The 21,798-nt window shown below is 44.9% G+C and overlaps 2 protein-coding genes across 3 annotated transcripts in view; one reads left to right on the forward strand and one right to left on the reverse strand.

Moving 5' to 3' along the window:
• Window positions 1-7,285, reverse strand: part of LOC308249208 (peroxisomal trans-2-enoyl-CoA reductase-like) — a 30,095-nt gene extending 22,810 nt beyond the window's left edge. Inside the window, exon 1 of one of the 2 annotated variants that reach the window (XM_080670130.1) lies at window positions 7,098-7,279. In XM_080670130.1, coding sequence (XP_080526256.1) covers window positions 7,098-7,221 — 124 coding nt within the window. In that variant the 5' untranslated portion in view covers window positions 7,222-7,279. Of the gene's footprint in view, window positions 1-7,097 lie in introns of both variants that reach the window. The other variant, XM_080670131.1, reaches the window with a different exon arrangement.
• Window positions 7,286-7,338: 53 nt separating this feature from the next.
• Window positions 7,339-21,580, forward strand: TMEM169 (transmembrane protein 169). The gene is made up of 3 exons (XM_080668157.1): window positions 7,339-7,423; window positions 15,738-16,134; window positions 18,379-21,580. Exons 2-3 carry the CDS (start codon window positions 15,864-15,866, stop codon window positions 18,999-19,001), a joined length of 894 nt encoding a protein of 297 aa, XP_080524283.1. The 5' UTR covers window positions 7,339-7,423; window positions 15,738-15,863; the 3' UTR covers window positions 19,002-21,580.
• Window positions 21,581-21,798: the final 218 nt, after the last annotated feature.

Consider the following 21,798-nt stretch of genomic DNA (forward strand, 5'->3'; position numbering starts at 1 on the left):
GCCCCCCCCTCGAGTGCACAAATTTCATGCACCAGGCCTCTAGTCCTCTCTAATAAAAGAGTAATATGCAAATTGACCATCACTGCAAGACACAAGATGGCCACCCCCATGTGATCAAAGATGGCTGGCCCCATGTGGACACAAGATGGCCACCACAAGATGGCCTGCAGGGGAGGGCAGTTGTGGGCAGTTAGGGGTGACCAGGCCAGCAGAGGAAGGCAGTAGCGGGGCGGAGGGGAGCAGTTCTGCAGTGGAGGAAAGTTGAGGGGACCCAGGCCTGCAGGGGAGGGCAGTTGGCGGGGACCAGGCCTGCAGGGGAGGGCAGTTGTGGGTGATCAGGCCAGCAGGGAGGGCAGTTAGGGGTGACCGGGCCAGCAGAGGAGGGCAGTTGGGGGAGACCAGGGCAGCAAGGGAGGGCAGTTGTGGAGGACCAAGTCCTGAAAGGGAGGGCAGTTGGGGGGGAACCGGCCTGAATGGGAAGGCAGTTGGGGGTGATCAGGCAAGCAGGGGAGGGCAGTTAGAGGTGACCGGGCCGGCAGAGGAGGGCAATTGGGGGAGACCAGGTCAGCAGGGGAGGGTAGTTGGAGGGGGGCAGGCCTGCAGGGGAGAGCAGTTGGGAAGACCAGGCCTGCAGGGGAGGGCAGTTGCGGGGGGGGGGGGGGACCAGGCCTGCAGGGGAGGGCAGTTAAGGGGGAACCAGGCCAGCAGGGGAGGACAGTTGGAGGAAACCCAGGCCTGCAGGGGAGGGCAGTTGCGGGGCGGGGGGGACCCAGGCCTGCAGAGGAGGGCAGTTGCAGGGGACCAGGCCTGCAGGGGAGGACAATTGGGGGGGGGACCCAGGCCTGCAGGGAAGGGCAGTTGTGGGGGGACCAGCCTGCAGGGGAGGACAGTTGCGGGGGACCAGGTCAGCAGGGGAGGGCAGTTGTGAGCGATCAGGCCAGCAGGGAGGGCAGTTAGGGGTGACTGGGCCAGCAGAGGAAGGCAGTTGGGGGAGACCAGGCCTGAAGGGGAGGGCATTTGGTGGGGGGGCCAGGCCTACATGGGAGGACAGTTGGGAGGGACCCAGGCCTGCAGGGGAGGGCAGTTGGGGGAGACCAGGTCTGCAGGGGAGGGCATTTGTGGGCAATCAGGCCAGCAGGAAGGGCTGTTAGGAGTGACCGGGCCAGCAGAGGAGGGCAGTTGGGGGAGACCAGACCAGCAGGGGAGGGCAGTTGGGGGGACCAGGCCTGCAGGGGAGGGCAGTTGGAGGCAACCAGGTCAGCAGGGGAGGGCAGTTAGGGGCAATTGGGCCGGCCAGGGAGCAGTTAGGCGTCAATCAGGCTGGCAGAGCAGTGGTTAGGGTGTGATGAGGCTGGCAGGCAGAAGCAGTTAGGGGCAATAAGGCAGAGGCAGGCAAGCTGTTGGGAGCCAGCAGTCCCGGATTGTGAGAAGGATGTCCAACCACCCGTCGGACATCCTTCAAGGGGTCCCAGATTGAAGAGGGTGCAGGTTGGGCTGAGGGACAACCCCCGCCCCGTGCACGAATTTTGTGCACCGGGCCACTAATATCAAATAAATACAGTGCCAGCCACAGGACTGGATAAAGAGCCAGGTCACCTCCTCTCACTCAGGCTCCTCTGTATTAGAGATCTTGGTTGATTTCAATAACTGACCATTTGAGCCACTTGTTATTTTCATCTCTTGCTTTTTATATTCCAACTCTAATGTGTGTTTTTTTCAATCCTCACCCGAGGACATCCTTATTGAAGAGAGAAGAGAGAGAGAGAGAGAGAGAGAGAGAGAGAGAGAGAGAGAGAGAGAGAGAGTAATGTCAGAGAAATATCCATTGGTTGCCTCCGATACACTCCCTGACTAGGAATCAAAACTGCAACCCGGGTATGTGTCCTGACCAGGGATTAAACCCACAATCTTTCAGTGTACAAAAGGACACTGCAACCAACTGAGCCATACTGGCCAGGGGCCAGCTCTTACTTTTTATTTTTTCTTTCTTGCTTTCTTTCTTTCTTTCTTTCCTTCTTTATTTTTGTTGTTGTTGTAAACATTTTTTTTATTAAGGTATTATATGTGTACATATCTTACCATTGCCCCCCCACCCCACTCCCATACATGCCCTCACCCCCCAATGTTTTGCATCCGTTGGTTACTCTTATATACATGCATATAAGCCCTTCAGATGATCTCTTATTTCCCCCACCTCTCCCTAACCTTCCCGCTGTAATTTGACAGTCTGTTTGATGCTTTACTGCCTCTGTATCTATCTTTTTGTTCATCAGTTTATACTGTTTTTCATTATCCCCAAATGAGTGAGATCATGTGGTATTTTTCTTTCACTGACTGGCTTATTTCACTTAGCATACTGTTCTCTAATTCCATCCAGGTGCCTACAAATGGTAGTAATTCCTTCCTTTTTATGGCAGCATAGTATTCCATTGTGTAGATGTACCATGGTTTTCTGATCCAGTCATCTGCTGACGGGCACCTAGGCTGTTTCCAAATCTTAGCTATTGCAAATTGTGCTGCTATGAACATAGGGGTGCATATATCCTTTCTGATTGGTGTTTCTAGTTTCTTAGGATATATTCCTAGGAGTGGGATTACTGGGTCAAATGGGAGTTCCATTTTCAGTTTTTTGAGGAAACTCCATACTGTTCTCCACAGTGGCTGCACCAGTCTGCATTCCCACCAGCAGTGCACGAGGGTTCCTTTTTCTCCGCATCCTCACCAACACTTGTTTGTTGATTTGTTGATGATAGCCATTCTGACAGGTGTGAGATGGTATCAAATTGTCGTTTTGATTTGCATCTCTCGGATAATTAGTGACTTTGAGCATGTTTTCATGTGACTCTTGGCCTTCCTTCTGTCTTCTTTCGAAAAGATTCTATTTAGGTCCGTTGCCCATTTTTTTATTGGATCATTTATCTTCCTTTTATTAAGTTGTATAAGCTGCCTATAGATGTTGGAGATTAAACCTTTATCAGTGATAACATTTGCAAATACGTTCTCCCATACAGTGGGATTTGTTGTTGTTTTGTTGATGGTTTCTTTTGCTGTGCAAAAGCTTTTTATTTTGATGTAGTCCCATTTGTTTATTTTCTCTTTGGCTTCCATTGCCCTAGGGGCAGTATCAGTGAAGAAGTTCTTTCTGCATATGTCTGAGATTTTGCTGCCGGTGGATTCCTCTAGTATTTTTATGGTTTCCCATCTTATATTTAAGTCCTGTATCCATTTTGAGTTTATTTTTGTGTATGCTGTAAGTTGGTGATCTAGTTTCATTTTTTTGCATGTATCTGTCCAATTTTCCCAACACCATTTATTGAAGAGACTGTCTTGACTCCATTGTATGCTCATGCCTCCTTTGTCAAATATTAATTGCGCATAGTGGTTTGGGTCGATATCTGGATTCTCTATTCTATTCCATTGATCTATATGTCTGTTCTTGTGCCAGTACCAGGCTGTTTTGAGGACAGTGGCTTTGTAACACAGCTTGAAATCTGGTATTGAGATCCCTCCTACTTTATTCTTCTTTCTCAGGATTGCTGTGGCTATTCGGGGTCTTTTTTTATTCCAGATGAATTTTTGGAGAGTTCTTTCTAGGTCTGTGAAATATGCCGTTGGTATTTTAATGGGGTGTGCATTGAATCTATAGATTGCTTTGGGTAGTATGAACATTTTAATGATGTTGGTTCTACCAATCCATGAACATGGTATGTTCTTCCATCTGTTTACATCTTCCTCTATCTGTTTTTTCAGTGTCCTATAGTTTTCTGGGCACTCATCTCTTTCACTGGAATTTCAAAAGGATCCATGGGGCCTCCAAAAGATTACAAGAGATCATTGTCCCATTATTTCATCCTGCTCTAATAAAAATCAAGCCTGCCAATGCAAATATATTGTTTGGCCAATGCAAAGTTACCAAGCAGGAGACTTCAAATATATGAAAACCCACAAACGGTCTGCAAGGTTAAGCCAGGATCTGGCAAATCTTTGGTGAAGCCTGCAGGGTATGTGATGTCCACATGAAATGATGACTGATTCTATTTCCCTGTGAATATTCCTGATATAGGGTTTGATGTTGTGAGTGGAGTAGGCAGCAAAGGCAATGATGCTACACTAGGGCCACAAAAGAAATATTAATTTCCCATTAAAGAGATAAATATTTTCATGTTTTTTGAGTTTCAATTTTAGTTTATACTATGTGACAGGCATTAGAAACACAATAGTAAGCAAAGACAGTTTACATGTTCATAAAACATTTTTAAATGAAGACAGTTTGCCCTGGCTGGGTTACTCAGTTGGTTGGAGCATCGTCAAGTGCACCAAAAGCTTGTGGGTTCAATTACAGGTCAAGGCACATACCTAGGTTGCAGGTTCAATCCCTGGTTGGGCCATGTATGGGAGTCAGCTGATTAATGTTTTCCACATCTATGTTTTTCTCTCTCTCTTCCCCACCTCCTCTCTCTCTAAAAAAATCAATAAGCATATCCTTTGGCAAGGATTAAAAAAAGATGACTATTTAATCCCCCATAATTCAAATTATTTCCAGAAAAAAAATAGTTGCTGTTAACAATGCTGTAAATTTCCAGTCTTTTTTGGCATATATACTATATTGTCTCATTAACAAATTGGAATATTATATTTTGTTTTGAATCCTGCTTTTTTTTTCAAATAGAAGATATGCATTTCTCTACATAAAGTCTTCAATAGCAAGATGTTTAAATAGCAACATACAATAGTATTTCATTATTTTATCATTTCTTTTATAATGAATATTTAGGTTATTACCAATGTTTCCCTACTCACCACTACTTCCTCGTACATAAATCTATGCTTGTGTCTGATAATTTTCTTAAGGTAATTCCCTAAGAGAGAAGTTACCAGGTCATACAGCATGAATATTATTAAAGCTTCTAGATTCTTTTTTTCAAATTGCACTTTAGGAGGCTTCTAATCATTTACATTCTTGCCACCCTTTTCACTCCATCATTTTCTTTTCTTCAATGTTTAAAAATTTTGTTAAAAACAATGTGATCTTATTATTTTGCATTTTATTGCCAATAAAGTTGATTGTTTCTCATGTACTTCTTGCCTATTTATAGTTCTTCATGGCTGGACCAGGGACCTGGTCATGATGGTCTGCTCAGGGAGGGCTGGTAGTGTGTGAGTTCGTGACTTCGTGGAGGAAAGATTTCACAATATGAGTCCAAGTGACTATGAGGGTACATTTATTAAAGCTGGAAACAGTGAAACAATGAAGGACTTAGGGTAGAAGCAGCAGCAGGAGAGCCCAGGCTGGGCTGCCCTAGCTCACTGGAAAGACGAGAAAAGGGGGCCTTGGAGACAAGTTCAGGGGGTTAGCCTGGGAGGTGTTGCCGCTGTCCATTGCTCCCCTGATTGCAATTCTCCTGGGGGCACTTAGAGTTAGAATGGGGGAAGAAGAGGAGGAAGGGAATGGCATGGACATGCTCCTCTGAGAGAGAGCTCACCCTGGGTCCTTTGTCTTGAGTGGTTTTTTTTTCTTAATTAATCCTCACCTGAAGATATTTTTCCATTGATTTTTAGAGAGAGTGGAAGGGAGGTGAAGAGATAGATAGAGAAATATCGATGTAAGAGAGACACAGGGATTGGTTGCCTCCTGCATGCACCCCGACCAAGGCCCATGCTCTATCCACTGAGCCAAACCAGCTAGGGTTGTCTTAAGGCTTTTATCTCTCTTTCTGGTGGGAGTCATAGGGGAGGCCTCAGGGGAGGGTTTCAGCAGAATAGTCATCAGTTTTCCAGGTGTGTTCTTTTAGGGTCCTGGTCTCTACTGATTGGTCAGTGCCAGGGCAGGGGGTGCTCAGTCATTGCTCCTGGTCCTGGCATTGCCCAGCTGGTTTTGCTGCTTTTCCTGGCCTGGGGATGCAATACAACTGAGGCCTAGATGTTATCTCTAAGGAGGTGACTTTCTGTATCAGGCTGTAAATTGCTCAGCCAGTTTTTCAGCTATCTGTCTCAGTTTCCCCATTCTACTGGCCAAGGAAATGTTGACTCAGTTCTGAGTTCCTTTTATTCCAGAAAATTACAGACTCCCTTTCTTCACAAGGAACACTTTAAGTTTCTTTTAAGGATAATTTTATGAAGATGTAATTTCATGTGGTTTGTGACTGGGTTGCACCGGTGGCTTCATGAAGCTCTGCCTGGGCGGGTCAGTGTGCCCCTGGCTGCACCACAGGCCGGGTGGTGGCTTCCCCCCATCCTGCTCCATTTGGTTCACCTGGTCCATAGCATTAGCCAATTTTTCTAGCAGTGTGTTCGATCTTTTCCTTACGTATTTGTGAGAGCTCTTTGTATTATACATTTGTTGTATATTGTAAACATTTTTCTTCATGTGCCTTTAATATTTCCTTACATTGTTTTTTAATTCAATGACAATTTACATTTTTATGTGGATAGATTTATCAATTTTCTCCTTCGTGGTTTCCCTTGCTTCCTTGTTCATGTGCTGATAAAGTCCTCCCTTTAGCCCTAGCTTATTTGGCTCAGTGAATAGAGCTTCTGAAGGGTCCTAGGTTCCATCCCAGTCAAGGGCACCTACCTCTGTTGCAGGCTAGATCCCCAACCCTGGTTGGGGCTCGTGCAGGAGGCAGACACTCCATGTGTCTCTCTCACCTCGATGTTTCTCTGTCTCTCCCCCTCCCTTCCACTCTCTCTAACATTTCCCAGGGCGAAAAATTTCCTTGAGTGACGATTAGCAAAAATTAAAAAAAAAAAATTAAAAAGTCCTCCCTTTACTCATTACAGTAAATGTTATGAAAGCTCATACGATGGGAGCCTCTCAATGTTACATACTTTTCAAGTTAAATGAAGTCCTCCTGTGTCCTAACCCCTCAGGAGGCAGTCTATAGACAAGGATTCGTTTTCCATGATTAACACATGTTTCCACAGGTCTCCTTTTTCCCTACTTGGGACCCAGAGCAGTTTCAATTTCTCCCACATCTGTACCTCTTTGTTTTGCAACTCCACACTTTCGCAACCCGGCCTAGCGCCCCTTGCCAGCCGGCGGCGTCTCCAGGGACCCTTCGCTCCGGGTCCGCTTGCGCCGGGTCCTACTCACGTACCCAGCTGCAGGAGCTCGGTCGCGATGGCCTTTCCGATGCCCGTGCCCCCGCCGGTGACGATAGCCACTTGGTTCTGCAGCAAGCCGGCCGCCAGGCAGCTCTTGCCCTTAGCCCACACTGCCATGACTGCGGAGCCTCTGAGTGCTTCCAGGGAAGGCCAGTTCGGGTTGATGAGTCCCCAGGCCCTTGGACGTGGGCAGGGCTAAGAGCCCACGTGACTGCCAGGGCCACTCCCCGCCCCGCCCGCCGCTGCAGCTGCGGAAAGACCACTCCCAGGCGGTGATTTCCCAAATGCCCTGTCCTCTGATTTTCTCTACCCCAGGCAGGTAGGTGCAGGTGAGACATCTCGTTTGTGTTTGTTTGTTTGTTTTTTTATATTTCGATGCCATGGGAGGTGTTGGGGGTTGGGGGGGATGGCAGAAGGGAAGCAGACAAAAGGCGGGAGTGTGCTGTATTTTGAAAAATTCAATCCTCAGTGCTATAGCTCCCACGGTTAATTAAAATTAAATCTCCAGGGCATCTGGGCAAAGAGAGGATGCAGCTTGGCCCCAGGTGCTGTGTGCGGCTGGCTGGGAAGAAAAGGGGCTGGCCCAGCTGAGAGGAAGAAATCCGCTTCCAGATCCTGTCATCCTCCCTGAAGGGACTCGGGGGAGTGTAGTAGAGGTGCTGGGAGGAGAGCCCTTGTGCAATTATCCGCAGACGCAGGAAAATGATTTAAAAAATTAACTCGAGCCCATCTCCACCTCATCTCACCCTCGTGAATGAAAGGAAGAAGCAACCTTTACCAGATTCGAGATCTGATCCATTTCAGCCAGGCTGCGTAAACCCATGAGTCCTTGAAGGGTGCAATGCTTGCTGCAAGAACGCATCCTAGGTGTGTGTTTGAGAGCCTGTCCTCCAGCTCATTCCTTATGCAGGGGAGCGAGCCTGCTGAGGATGGGGGAAATTTCTCATCCGTGTTTGGGTGTCCAGTCAAAGTGATTCATTATTCAGATTCTCCTTCTTATTGTTCACCTGGCATGGTTCAGTCAACCCACCAGAGTGAGATCACACCTGGACTGGCCTGGTGAGACTTTGCCCAAGAACTTGGCAGATGCAGGGGTTGTGTCAGGTGCTGTGGTCTTAACAATCCAGGCAGGATACAAACCAATACCATTATTCTTTGGTTGGTGCCAGCACCTAATCTCAAAGCAAACCGGAAATGATTGAGAGTGCACTCAGACATCTTCCTTCCTCTTCCTCCATCCCTGGCCCTTCTCCGACCTCCTTTAAGACACACTTGCCCCTCAATCTTTGTTGCTGACAGATTCCAATCTATGCTCAGTACCAAAGGGAAGAAAGCTCTTCCTCTTTGCATTTGCTAGATAGTTTACCTAGGAGTCACATCTACTGTAAAGTCAGGTATGTGGTTATGACCACATTTTTAGGAATGACACTGTCACCTCCATAACAAAGAATTAAATTTATATAGTAAAGTTCAAAGTTTTATTGCAGAAAAATTAATTCCTGGTGCTTAAATCCCAACAACCAAATATTTATTTTAACAGGAAGAGAAATATTGACTTGGTTCTGAGGAATTTCTTTTATTCCAGAAAATTCCAGGCTTTCATTCTTCACAAGGAACACTTGAAGTTTCTTTTAAGAATACTATTATGATGATACTAGTGGCCCGGTGCACGAAATTCGTGCACATTAAAAGTGGATTAATTAGGGGAAATAATTTAATATTGCTATTTGCCCTTTCTCTATAATAGAAGTGTCAGAGATGAAAGGAAATTAGTAAAATGTATATGAAAACCTTCCTCCTGTCAGAGTCTGGAACACACCATGGGACCTAGAGTCAAGTCTTCACCACCCACATGCACCTCAAAATCACGTGAGATCCAGACCCGGCCACGCACCCCCCCATTGGGCTAGATCTAGACCCGACCAGTCCTACCCTTGTCAAGCCCCATCGGGCAGGGGACATAGCCTCAGGTGCCCTGGCCTGGCGCCAGGACGGGGGTGTGGCCTGAGGTTCCCCCAGCCCAGACCAGGGTGGGGGGCTTGCCTTGAGGTCCCCCGTCAAGCCCCGCCAGCTGTGGGACATGGCCTGAGATCCCCTGTCAAGCCCCGCTGGGTTGGGGGCATGGCCTGAGGTCCCTCGCCAAGCCCCACCAGGCGGGGGGGGGCACAGCCTCTGGTCCCCCGGCCCAGCACAGGGAGTGGGGCACAGCATCCTATTCCCTGTCAAGTCCCACCGGCAGGGGGGAACAGCCTCAGGTCCGCTGTCAAGCCCCGCTGGGCGGGGGGCGTGGCCTGAGGTCCCCCAACCCAGCACTGGGGGTGCACCTTGAGGTCCCCCTTCAAGCCCCGCTGGGTTAGGGACAGGGGGAGGGCGCAGCCTTAGGTCCCTGCTGATTGCTTGTTAAGGCTTCTTATGGGAATTTTGCCTCAACTGTGGGTGCAACCATCTTTGTGATGAAGTGATGTTAATTAGCATATTCCCTCTTTATTAGATAGGATAATTTTGTGTGGTTTGTGACTGGGTTGCACCTGTGGCTTCATGGAGCTCTGCCTGGGCAGGTCAGTGTGCACCTGGCTGCACCACAGCCCCTGTGTGGTGGCTGAGTGGACTGGGACAGGGGCTCTCTGGTCCTCCAGTGAAAAGCTGGCTGCACTGGCTTCAAGCCAGTGTGGACTGCTGAGGATGACAGGAGCCAGTCCTCAGCAGCAAGGAAGTTGCAGCATGAGCAATCAGAAAGTTGTTTTCCAGTCCAAGAGAGCCCATGATGAAGAGACATGAGGTCTCTTTGAGAGGACTCTTGTTAAAAAGACAGAGGCATGTCTCCTCTGCCTCTGACCTCAGCCAGGGTTTGAGAGTCTAACCCCATAAGGCCTGATGGCCCAGCAGTAGGTGTGCTGCTCAGAGGCTTTTTGTTTCCAGATTTCAACTCTGGCCCCTGAGGGAGCCATCTCGCCTCAGGGCAGCCACACCATGCTGCACTGACTGCTCCCCTGGTGAATCAAGTGCCGCCCTTCCCTGCACTCTGCATCACTACCCGCTTTGTCCTGGGAAAAAGGCATCCTCAAGGCCCTGATCCTTCCACACTCCCACCCTGTCATACCCCATTAGCACTGACTGCCTTCATCTTCTAAGATTCTTTCTCACCCATCTTCCCGCCCCTCCCCTGCCCCATCTGCATGGTAACTTCACTCTCTCCCTTCTGCAAAGCAGCTGCTGGCTCAGACTGACAGGGCCCTGTGGGATTCTCAACATTCAGACTCACAGACTCTCCATGCAGTCAATGAAGCCTCTGGCTCCATCCCACCTTGAAGTAAGAGCCGGACTTACATAAATAAAACTCTTAACCAATTAACAATATTCAGCCAATATTTATTGAGCACCTGCCATGTGCCAAGTACTGTTCTCTACAGTACAGAGAACAAGACATTTAGGTATCCCTGCCTTGGTAGAGTTTATAATCTAGCATGTATGCATGTTTGGAGCAGGAATGGGAGGTGGAAAGGCTATGTGTGCCATGAGCAAACAAAAGGTCAGATAGCGAAGATCAGATCTTACGATAAGAACATGCTCCAGCTCCGTGTAACCAACTACCTTTGCTGCCAAGAATGGTTTCCTCTGTAGATGATCAGATCCTCCCTCAGTAATGAACCTGTTTCAGTGTGAGAACCTTTCAGAACCAGGTAGGGTGGCAATGACATGAGAAATACTATCACGGGACCACAAAGGAACAGGCTACCCTGTGCTCATGGCCAATTCACAGCAACTGACTGGAGGCTGCTGTTCCATCATCGTTCCAGTCACTGGACACCCTCTAAGCTACATTCCCTTTCATTTTTACATTGGTGAGACTGTCTCCCTGAGAGGGGCTAATGGTAATTTTCAGTGGTAAAATGACAAGTTTTATTTCTTAGTTGGCCTAGTACATCTAAAGGTGGGGAATCAAGATGCTATTGGGAGAGTCTGGCCATCCCAGACAGGTAATATGTGGCCCTTGGGTGACACACACACAAATCAGAAGAATTGAAAGCATAGCAGCCTAGAGCAAGACAGTTGACTGTAGTGGTAAGTTAACCTGAAAATGATGCTACCCCACCCACCCAGCCCCAGTTCAAGTTCTCTGAAAGAGGGAGATGTGCCCATATAGGTCAAAGTGCAAAAAGTCAACTCCTAATTGTTCTTAAACCATTGGAGCAGGCCACCCTGATTTGGAAGAGTTAGAAGCCAGAGGTGACAAAGTGACAGCCTATTTGTGTTTTGTTTTGGTTGGTTGTCCAGTTGGCAATTTGTTTAAATTTAGACTAATTGCAACAAGTAAAGTCAGGATTTTTCAGATGAAATGTCAGGCAACCCATGCTAAATGGACCTGCATTTCTCCATGAAAGCACTGTTGGCCAGCTCATCACAAGCAGAGAATAGTGTCTGTCTCAATCTGTTCAGGCTGCTATAATAAAACTACAGTAGCTTAAAGAAATGATTTTTTTCTCATAGTCTGAAGATTGGGAAGTCCAAGATCAAGGTGCTGGCACATCCAGTGTCTGGTGAGAGCCTGGTTCATAGACATCTTCCTGGTTCATAGGTGTCCAGCTTCTTGCTCTGACCTCACATGACAGACAAAGCAAGAAAACTCTCTGGAGTCTCTTTCATAAGGGCACTAATCTCATTCATGAGTGATGCACCCTCACAACCTAATCATCTCCCAATGACTCCACTTCCTAATACCATCACATTGGAGGTTAAAATTTCAACATATGAATTTTAGAAGGATTCAAATATTCAGTCCATAACAGTATCAAACAGTGTATTGAGCTCTCCAGTGGGTTCCAGGTGGGGCTTGAGCCAGCATCAGTGTAGTATCCTTTGTATTGGCCTGCTGGGTTTCAGGATTCCTGGCCCACCCAGATGAATCAAAACTGCTTGAACCATAAAATGGGTAATGCCATTTTATGATCTAACTCTGAGATGCATATCAAAATCTGCTTATGCCCCAGGGCTAATAACTTGGGACACCGCAGAGAGGTTGGGACATAAAATAACCGGGGGCAATCCCAGTATATTGGTTAAGATTTCTGTGTGGCTGCCTCAAGAGGCCAAAATAACCCTGGGTTAAAACAAAATAAATATTTTTTTTTCTCATATTACAGTCCAGAGGAAGAGGGTGGCTCTTAATCCTTCTTCGTCATTCCTCTGCCATCCCTACAGATTTTCCCTTGTCTGTATGGTTGAAGATGACTCATCAAGTTCACATTCTAGCCCTCAAGAAAGTGAAAAGAGGAAAGAGAGGTGCAGATGTGGAAGCTGCACATATCACATTTACTCACATCCCATTGACCAAAGACTAGTCATGACCACACTTATCTTTGAGGAATGCTGGGAAATATTGTCTTTACCAGGGAAGTCATGTGACCAGCTAAAAACCTCCATTATTAAAGAAGAAAATAGATATAGATGTAGCACTTAACAATTGTACCATAATTGAGCTTATTAAGCATAATAGAGCTTATTAATGTCTCTTTACTAAACTTTTCCTTAATCTTGGTCTTTGACAAAATCAGGTTAATCTTTAACTGCTACCATGTCACCCCATCAAAAAAATTATAAATACAGTCACTTAAAATATTTTGTTGAAAACCTACTTGTTGGCCTAATTGTATGAGCTTATAGTCTAGTAAAGGAGATAGACAATAAACAAGTAAAATAACAAGTAAGACTTAATTACAAATGTTATGTCTTATACAAGAATTAGGCTATAATGAAAAGGAATAATGAAAGGCAGAGCAGGGAGCCTATTTTAGGTTTGGTGTCAGGAAAGCCTTGGGAGTACAAAGGCTATGGCCATGTGAAGGTCCAGGGGTGGAGCAACATACCAGCCCTGTGGTAGACAGCATTCAAGAAGACTTCAAGAGGGCCTGGCCATCGTGGGTACTCAGTGGTTGAGCGTCGACCTATGAACCAGGAGGTCACAGTTCAATTGCTGGTCAGGGCACATGCCCAGGTTGCAGGCTTGATTCCCAGTGTGGGGTGTGCAGGAAGCAGCTGATCAATGATTCTCTCTCATCATTGATGTTTCTATCTCTCTCTCCCTCTCCCTTCCTCTCTGAAATCTATATATATATATTTTTAAAGACTTCGAGAGGGAAAGCAGTTGGTGCTTTTGAAGAAGAATAGGCAGCCAGTGCGATCGAGTATTGGAGGTATAGATGAAAAAAGTGGCAGAGCATAGAGTAGCAGGCCAGGAAGAGGCTGGGTCATGCAGGTCCTTAGGCCATGTGGATTTCTTTTTATAACAGTGGAGAGTACCTGGAGGGTTTTAAGCTTTAAGCTTTATGTGAACTTGATGGTGATTGTATTAATGCTTTCTGCCACAACCTGCATGGCTAGGGTTCAGGATCTGAAGGAGGGGCTGACACACAAAGGAAAACACTAGACAAGAAATATGCATTTAGAAGGCATGGGGGGCCAGGTGGAGACCTCTCTCTAGGAGAGGCACACTGAAACCTGGCCTTATCCGCTTTTTATTAAGTTTAGGTACACATCTTGCCCTCAGTAAAGCATGGCAAACAGGTAGCAGACAGACTGCCTCTAAGGTCAGTAAAGATCAGTAAGGTTCAGTAAACATTTTTTTTGAGGCTTATTAGGTCAGGAAATTGCTTCAAGCCACTGCTATCTCAACAGAACAATGGTGCTTGATGTTAGTTCTGCGAATGCCCAAGGTCCATCTACCTTCCACATTCCTTGGAGCACTCTTATGACAGTATTGGGAAAGCTGTGGCTTCCCGCACTTTCAAAAGATCTTTCTAACTACTGAGTGAAGAATTGATTGGAAGACAGCAGGAGTAGAAGCCAGAAGATAAGGAACATTTTTTAGAACCATAGATAAGAGATGATGGCTAGTAGACCAAGGTGGTATAACAATGGGTATGGGAAAAGTGGTAGATGAAGTTAAAAATTATGGAAAGTTGCCTTCAAGAATGCTTAAAACTGGTTATTTAAGCTTGAGTTTTAGAGTCTGAGCATGTTCTTTATTTTTTTTTTAAATATATTTCATTGAATTTTTACAGAGAGGAAGGGAGAGGGATAGAGAGTTAGTAACCTCGATGAGAGAGAAACATCAATCAGCTGCCTCCTGCACACACCCTACTGGGTATGTGCCTGCAAGCAAGGTACATGCCATGGACCAGAATCGAACCTGGGAGCCTTGATTCTGCAGGCCGACACTCTATCCACTGAGCCAAATTAGTCAGGGCCTGAGCATGTTCTTTAAAACCTATTTACCCACTAGGATGACTGAGAATCGGATATAATGATTTATTGAAGGTCACACTGTACAGCATCACATTCACTGACCATCTTCAGACTGGGAATGGACATGGAAGATGGGTAAAGCCCAACTTCCAGGGAAAAGAGCAGTCCTTTCTCTTCTCTTAATTCTACAGATGAAAGTCTTGGAAACAGAAAATTCTTTTTACCCTCCATCTTATGGAATCTAAAAGGAAGGGGAAGTGTTCAGAACCTAGTTCCCAGATAAAACACTAACAGCATAATAAAGTATATAAAACTGGGGAGATAATTAAGCCTTTCTCTCTTAACAGTTGCTCTTATCTTATTTTTAAATAGGTATTTTCCCTTCTCCTCTGTCCTATCAGGTCAACAAGTATACCCTAAGTATCCACTACATGAGTCCTGGGATCTTTCCACTGGACCTGAGGAAGTGTAAGACTGTTCCTGATTTCTAAAATTTTACAATCCACCCACAACCTCTCTTTACCTTGTAAACTAACAAACAAAAGAGGAAGAAGAAAGACTGTTAAAGAGTGAAAAGTGTGCATCCTCTTCACTGGTTTCCCAGCATGTGGTAGGGCAGATCCCAGGAACTTTCTGGGATCTTGGGCCAACAAGAAGCCAAGAAAGAGGTGTGCTCTGTAGAACAGTAGGGTATACGTGGTTGGTGAAGTTGTGCCATCTTTGGGTGCCTCACTGAAAGTTGCATTCATCCATTTGAGTATGCTTGTAATGTCTGACTCGATAGCCAGAAGCCTGGAGTATTGGTGGCAGCCATCTGAATCTCCATCTATGGTGGGAGTAAGAATGGTTCTTAACTGCCATTTGTCTCTAAGGCTTCCTCACCCAATTTCCTTAAACTTGTCTAGATTGATGGGTTTACTAGTACAAATGTTTTTGTAAATGACAAACATCATTGCAACACATAAAATTTTATTCACTACAATCCAGCCTTATAAAAGTATCACTGCAGCACTCAAAAATACAGAAATAGCCCAGCCAGTGTGGCTCAGTGGTTGAGCATCGACCGATGAACCAGAAGGTCAAGGTTCAATTCCTGGTCAGGTCACATGCCTAGGTTGCGGGCTCAATTCCCAGTAGGGGGTGTGCAGGAGGCAGGTGATGGATGATTCTCGTCATTGATATTTCTATCTTTCCCTCTCCCTTTCTCTCTGAAATCAATAAAAATAGATTAAAAAATTTTTTTTAATGCAGAAATGAAGTGTTATGAGAAGTAAAGCAAAATAAAGTGTTATGAGATGTAAAAGGAGGTGAAGACTTGCCAAGTTGAGGATCATTTCCCAAATTCCTTTTCAGCTCACCCCTGTTGATGGCTCTGCTTTCCTATCTTTCAGGTTGACCTCATCATTGGGATATCTTTGCATAGCCCCATCCAGGAAGAAGCTCTGGGATGTGTGGATTGTAAATTTGCCCAAGCAAGTTGGACTCTTCACAAGAAATAACCAGACGTGAGGACTAGAATGGAAGAGTTGGTACCAGTAGAAAGTCAGGGCCAGCTCCCAAGCTCCCACCATGGCTCTCTGAGGAAGGCCGTGGCAGCTGCCCTGGCCCTGGATGGGGAATCCACATTAAGTCGCAGGAAAAAGAAGAGGAAGGAGTCCCGTCCAGAATCTATTATCATCTACCGGTCAGAGAGTGAGAAAGTGGATGAGGAGCCTGGGGAATCAGAAGGTGGAGACCAGCCTAAAGAGGAAGAAGGAGCTGACTTCCTAGACTATCCTGCCGATGATGGTAAGTCTCTCTGGGGCCACTAGCTTAAAGCCATGGGAAGAAACCAAATGAGGATCCTCCAGAAGACAGACAGGCATTTGATCACTGACCTGTTTCTTCTTGTTGATACATTTCTTTTCACAAAGTTGCAGTCTTCATTTAATGAATCGACAATATTTATTGAGCGCTTTTTATGTTCTCTTCTAGGTAATATGGAGGAGATCTCTGCCCTTTTGGAACTTCTAGTGTAATGAAAGAGACTGACTTATACACAAAATTTAGTAATACAAGCCATACTGTGCTATTTGCTTAATACATGTAAGATAAAGAAACAATAATAGCTGGCTTTCATAATAATCAGGAAAATGCAAGTTATAACAACAATGAGTTATAGTATTCCCTCACATTTAGGCTGGCAAAAAATTGGGTAAAATCTGATAACATCAATGTGAGGAAGTGTACATATGCTCATACACCTCAAGTGGAAGTAGAATCTGCTTTAACCACTTTGTAGGGAAAATTGTCCATTTTTATTAAATTTAAAATATGCATTCTTATGTCCTGGAAATTCTTAGTATCTACCCCATGCAGTCTTCATTTAATGAATCGACAATTCCTGGTATCTACCCCATGCAATTTATGCCCATGTGCATAAGGAGGCATGTGTAAGAATACTTGTTGCTGCTAATGAAGTTGTGGAGTGTCTGTATTCAGCATCACTGTGTAGCAACAAATGGATGAGGCAGATCTATTTGTGTAGATGGATTCATCTCTAAACATATACCCACAGTGAACAAGCAACAACCCTGCTTTCATGCAGTTGACCTTCTAATGGAAGGAAGACAGATAGTGAGCAAGTCAGCAAATAAAAGATAATTCAGATAGTGTTTCAAGTTTCCAAGACAAAAATCACGGTGATGGAAACATGAGTAACTGGGGAGAGAGATTGCATGGATGTGCAAGGGCTCTCTGAGGATGTGATGTTTGAGCTGATCTGAATGACATGAAGGAACCAGCAATTAAAATATCTTGGGCAGAGCTTTTAGAGGAGGGAGAACAGCAAAGACAAAAACCCCAAGGTGGGAACACAATTGCTTGTTTCTGGAATAGAGTATTTTCTGTTAGTGAGTGTAGAGAATAAGGAATGGTGAGAGGTCAGAAAGGTTGGCAGAGTCAGATTACATTGGGCCTTGCAGGTCATAGTAAACAGTTAAGGTTTATTGTAAGTGCAAGGGGAAGTCAATAAAGGATTTTTAAAAAATATTTTTTGATTGATGTTTAGAGAGAGAGGAAGGGAGAGGGAGATAGAGAACATTGATGTGAGAGTGGAACATCGATTAGCTGCCTCCTGCACAGCCCCTACCAGAGATTGAGCCCGCAACCTGGGCATGTGCCCTTACTGGAAAGGAGTCAAACAGGATGTTGGGGACATGCCAACCTAAAGCTTGTACTGTGCCCTCCTCCTTCATTTGTAGAATACATTTCACATACCGAGGACCACGGACTTCCCTATTTCAGTGTCTTCAACCTCACTTCCAGAGTGGCCAAAGGATGGCTGTTTGTTGGTGGTGGTGGTGGTAGTGGTGTTGTATGTATGTGTGTGTGGTATGTATGTATGTGGGGTGTGTGTGTGTGTGTGTGTGTGTGTGTGTGTGTGTGTGAACAGAACTTAGACTCAAGGGCTGGGCTGTGCACAGAGTTGTGAGGAGGCCCCCTCTCAGAGAAGCATAGTAGTTGATACTAATAAAGCAATATTTTCACAGTGCTTGTAAGCTGGAAATAAGATCACTATAAAGTGGTGTCTGTAGTAAGTTCCTCACACTCCTCCAATCACAGAGATTGTGTCAAGATTGAGGCCCAGAAAGTAGAGAAGGAACATGAAAAACAATTCAGTCCACCATTGAATCACTGTCTCCCGTGCCATGACAGATGCTATAAAACTGGACACTAGCCTGGCCGGTATGGCTCAGTTGGTTGGAGCATTGTCTCGTGCACCGGGAGGTTGCTGCTTGGATTCCCAATTAGGGCACATACCTAGGTTGTGGGATCCATCCCTGTTCAGGGCACATACGGGAGGCGACTGATTAATGTTTCTCTCCCACATCGATGTTTCTCTCCTCTTCCTCTCCTTCACCCTCTCTCTAAAATCAATAAAACTTTTTTTTTTTAAGTAGACACTGTTGTCATCAGCCACAGCCCCAAGGGACAACACTGATGAAATGTCCACTCTTCTCATGTTGACGTCACCTCTTTTATGCGTTGCAGGTATGTGGAACATGCCTTTGGACAGTCGCTATGTCACATTAACTGGGACCATCACACGAGGGAAGAAAAAGGGTCAGATGGTGGACATCCATGTCACTTTGACAGAAAAGGAGCTGCAGGAATTGACCAAGCCTAAAGAGTCATTGAAAGAAACAACACCTGAAGGCAGAAAGGTCTGCCAGATGTCAGCAGACCGTGGGCCCCACGTGGTCCTCTGGACGCTGGTCTGCCTGCCTGTGGTTTTTATCCTCTCCTTCGTTGTCTCTTTCTACTATGGCACTATCACTTGGTACAACATCTTCCTTGTGTACAATGAGGAGAGAACCTTCTGGCATAAGATCTCATGTTGCCCCTGCCTCATTCTCTTCTACCCAGTGCTCATCATGGCCATGGCCTCTTCCCTGGGCCTCTATGCTGCTGTGGTTCAGCTCTCGTGGTCCTGGGGAGCATGGTGGCAAGCTGCCCGGGACATGGAGAAAGGCTTCTGCGGTTGGCTCTGCAGCAAGCTGGGTCTGGAGGACTGTTCTCCCTACAGCATTGTGGAGTTGCTTGAATGTGATAATATTTCAGGCAATCTCTCCAACAGGGACCCTACCCAGGAAGTAGAAACTTCCACTGTCTAAACTTCGAACACCTTATTTTCTCTTCTGGTCCCTGTAGCCTGTATATCACCTTCCAATTCCCCTGCCCCTTACAGTGCTTCCGGAAAAGTCTAGCCCACGCTGATCTGCCCACCTATTTTGATGATTCTAGGAGGGCAGGGAACAAAAAGGCAATTTATACAAAAGTTGGCCATACAATGGACAAACTCTTCTTCATCCCCTGCCCTAAAATGACCATTCATCTGGGACAAGAAGCTCAGTTTTATGTCAGTTCTGGTGCTTGAAGGTGTTGCTGGTGCTTGGAACTCAGGGGAGTATGTGAGTAAGTGTAACAGGGAGAATAAGGAGGCACTGGGGGACCAGTAAAATAATAGGGGTTGAGCGAAACATTTAGGAAGCAGGTTTACCACAGTGTAGCAAAATGTAAAGCTTTGTATGCATCACTTAGAGTTTTATTTAGCTGCATATAATTGATATCCCAAAATACGAGTGGTTTAAACAAGATAGAAGTTTACTTCTTTCTTCTATAGAAGAAGTCTGGAGGCAGACCATCAGGGGACCTGATGGAGTTACCTGGATCCATGCTTCTTTTATTCCCCTACTGTTGGTAAAATATGACCTTCATAACCTTTATCTTCCACACCTCAGTGCTGACTGCACCTGCAGCCATCTCGTCCGTGTTTCTGGCAGAATAGAGGAAGGGGCAAAGAAAAGCATATTTTCTGTGCTCAAGGAGGCTTCCCAAAGTCCCACTCAATACTTCTTATATCTCATGGGCTAGACCTTCGTCACATGATCTAACAAGCAAAATAGGCTGCAAACTGTAGTCTTTTGGCAGTTATATGCTAGCTAAATATGGGGGGTATGCAAATTTAACAGGAAAAAGAAGAATGGCTATTTTGATTGGCAAGTAAGAATATCAGTAATTATTTAAATATATTCAGATCCCAAACTGCTAATATAGTTTTATTTATTTATTTATTTAGGCCTAAATCTTAGAGATTTATATATAGATACTAGCTATATATACTATGTATAAGCTATATATAGATATTAGTATCTTGTACTTTGCAGTTAAATGACTGTAATGTCATGTGGTTTCAGGGTTTTTTAGAAGCGAAGAGTAAACAGTTGAGTACAACTATATAACAGTAGTGTACCTTTTTTCCTGGTAGTGAAGGTGGGACTGGGTGGTAATATTTAGTTTACTCTAAGATTAAAGACTGTGCAGGGAGGGATTGCATCTGTCATTCCTCACTGCCTTCCCCTCATCCCCCCAACAGGGATTGGTAGCCCTAAGCAGGAAGAAGGTAGAGTTATTTTTCTGTTGTTTGGACAAACCTCACTCAAAGCCTCACTCACTCACACTTTTCTGGAGTTTAACAACAAACACAATGTTTGTTGAGCTGGAAGACTCTTCCTGGTCACCAGGGAGTGTAAAGCAGATGAATCTAGATTGATTTTAAACTTAAAAACAAATTCATTCCTGAAGGTGTATTTCTAATTCTATTTTAATTGATTCATCACAGATCAAGCAGTTTTTGGAGGTTTGGGGCCTTATAAGAATAGCTGGTACTTGTTTCTTATTCATGTCTCAGGAAGAAGTTGAAAGAATTGCTGTGAAGCAAACCAGACTGGTTGGGCATGATCTCCCACAGAAGGCCAGAGACATTTGCTTAACGTATGGTGCTGAAACCCACCTTCAGAAGATTCCCCACAATTATTATGATGATTATTTAATCTTCACCCGAGGATATTTTTATTGACTTTAGAGACAGAAGAAGGCAGAGAGAGAAACATCAATATGAGAGAAAAACATCCATCTGCTGCCTCTTGTATGTGCCCCAACTGGAATTGCACCCCCATCCTAAGTATGTGCTCTGACTTGGCATTAAACTGGCAATCTTTTGAACCCCTAATCAACTGAACCACCCAGTCAGGGCAACACCCCACCTTTTAAATAACTATTATTAGTTTGACAAAAACAAAATTCTGTTCAACATTTTTTAAGATAAACTTGGTGCTCATTGGTGCTTTTGTAACCATATTTAATATCACCAATCTAGTGATTAAAGTTATGTATTCTGTAACAAATCAGAGTGTATGTGCTTTCACTCCTGGACAAGTTCTCATTACAATTGAACAGCCTATTTTGGATATAAGGAATGCTAATGCTGCAATAAAATTGCAGATGTCTGCTAGCATACATTGAGGGATGACTCTGACCTTCAAGAATATTTGCTGATCTTCAATTGTAGAACCAGGATGATGCACCCAGATCATCACTTGACCAGTTTTGAGATTCTTAATGGAATGGACTATGCTTGTCTGCATGTAAAAAACTTTTCAGCTTCCTCCCCTTAATCTTTTTGTTCTATTTTTCTTTCCCTCCTTTTAAAAACCTCTTCCTGCACTGAGATGCTAAGATTGTTTTTAAGGACAAGAGTCCACCATCTTCTCAGGTCGCTGGCACCTGAAAAAACCTCTGTCCTTATTTACTATACCTGTCTCATGAGTATTAGCTTTCATGGTGGCAGGCAGCCAAGCCTGTGGTTTGTTTCCCCAGTTTCACTTTTACAGAGATGTAAACAATTGAAATGAAAACAAAATAAAAATAAACTATAATTTAAATGTGCTCACTTTGTTTTTGAGTTTCTCCCAAACTGCTTTGAATGTAACAATTTGCAGAAAAAGAGTAACTATGGTGGCTGTTCTATCTCTATCCTTTATAATAAAGAGGTAATATGCAAATTGACCATCACTCCAACACACAGGATGGCCACCCCCATGTGGACACAAGATGGCCACCACAAGATGG

This window comes from Plecotus auritus, assembly GCF_963455305.1.
Source record: "Plecotus auritus genome assembly, chromosome: 5".
NCBI lineage: Eukaryota > Metazoa > Chordata > Mammalia > Chiroptera > Vespertilionidae > Plecotus > Plecotus auritus.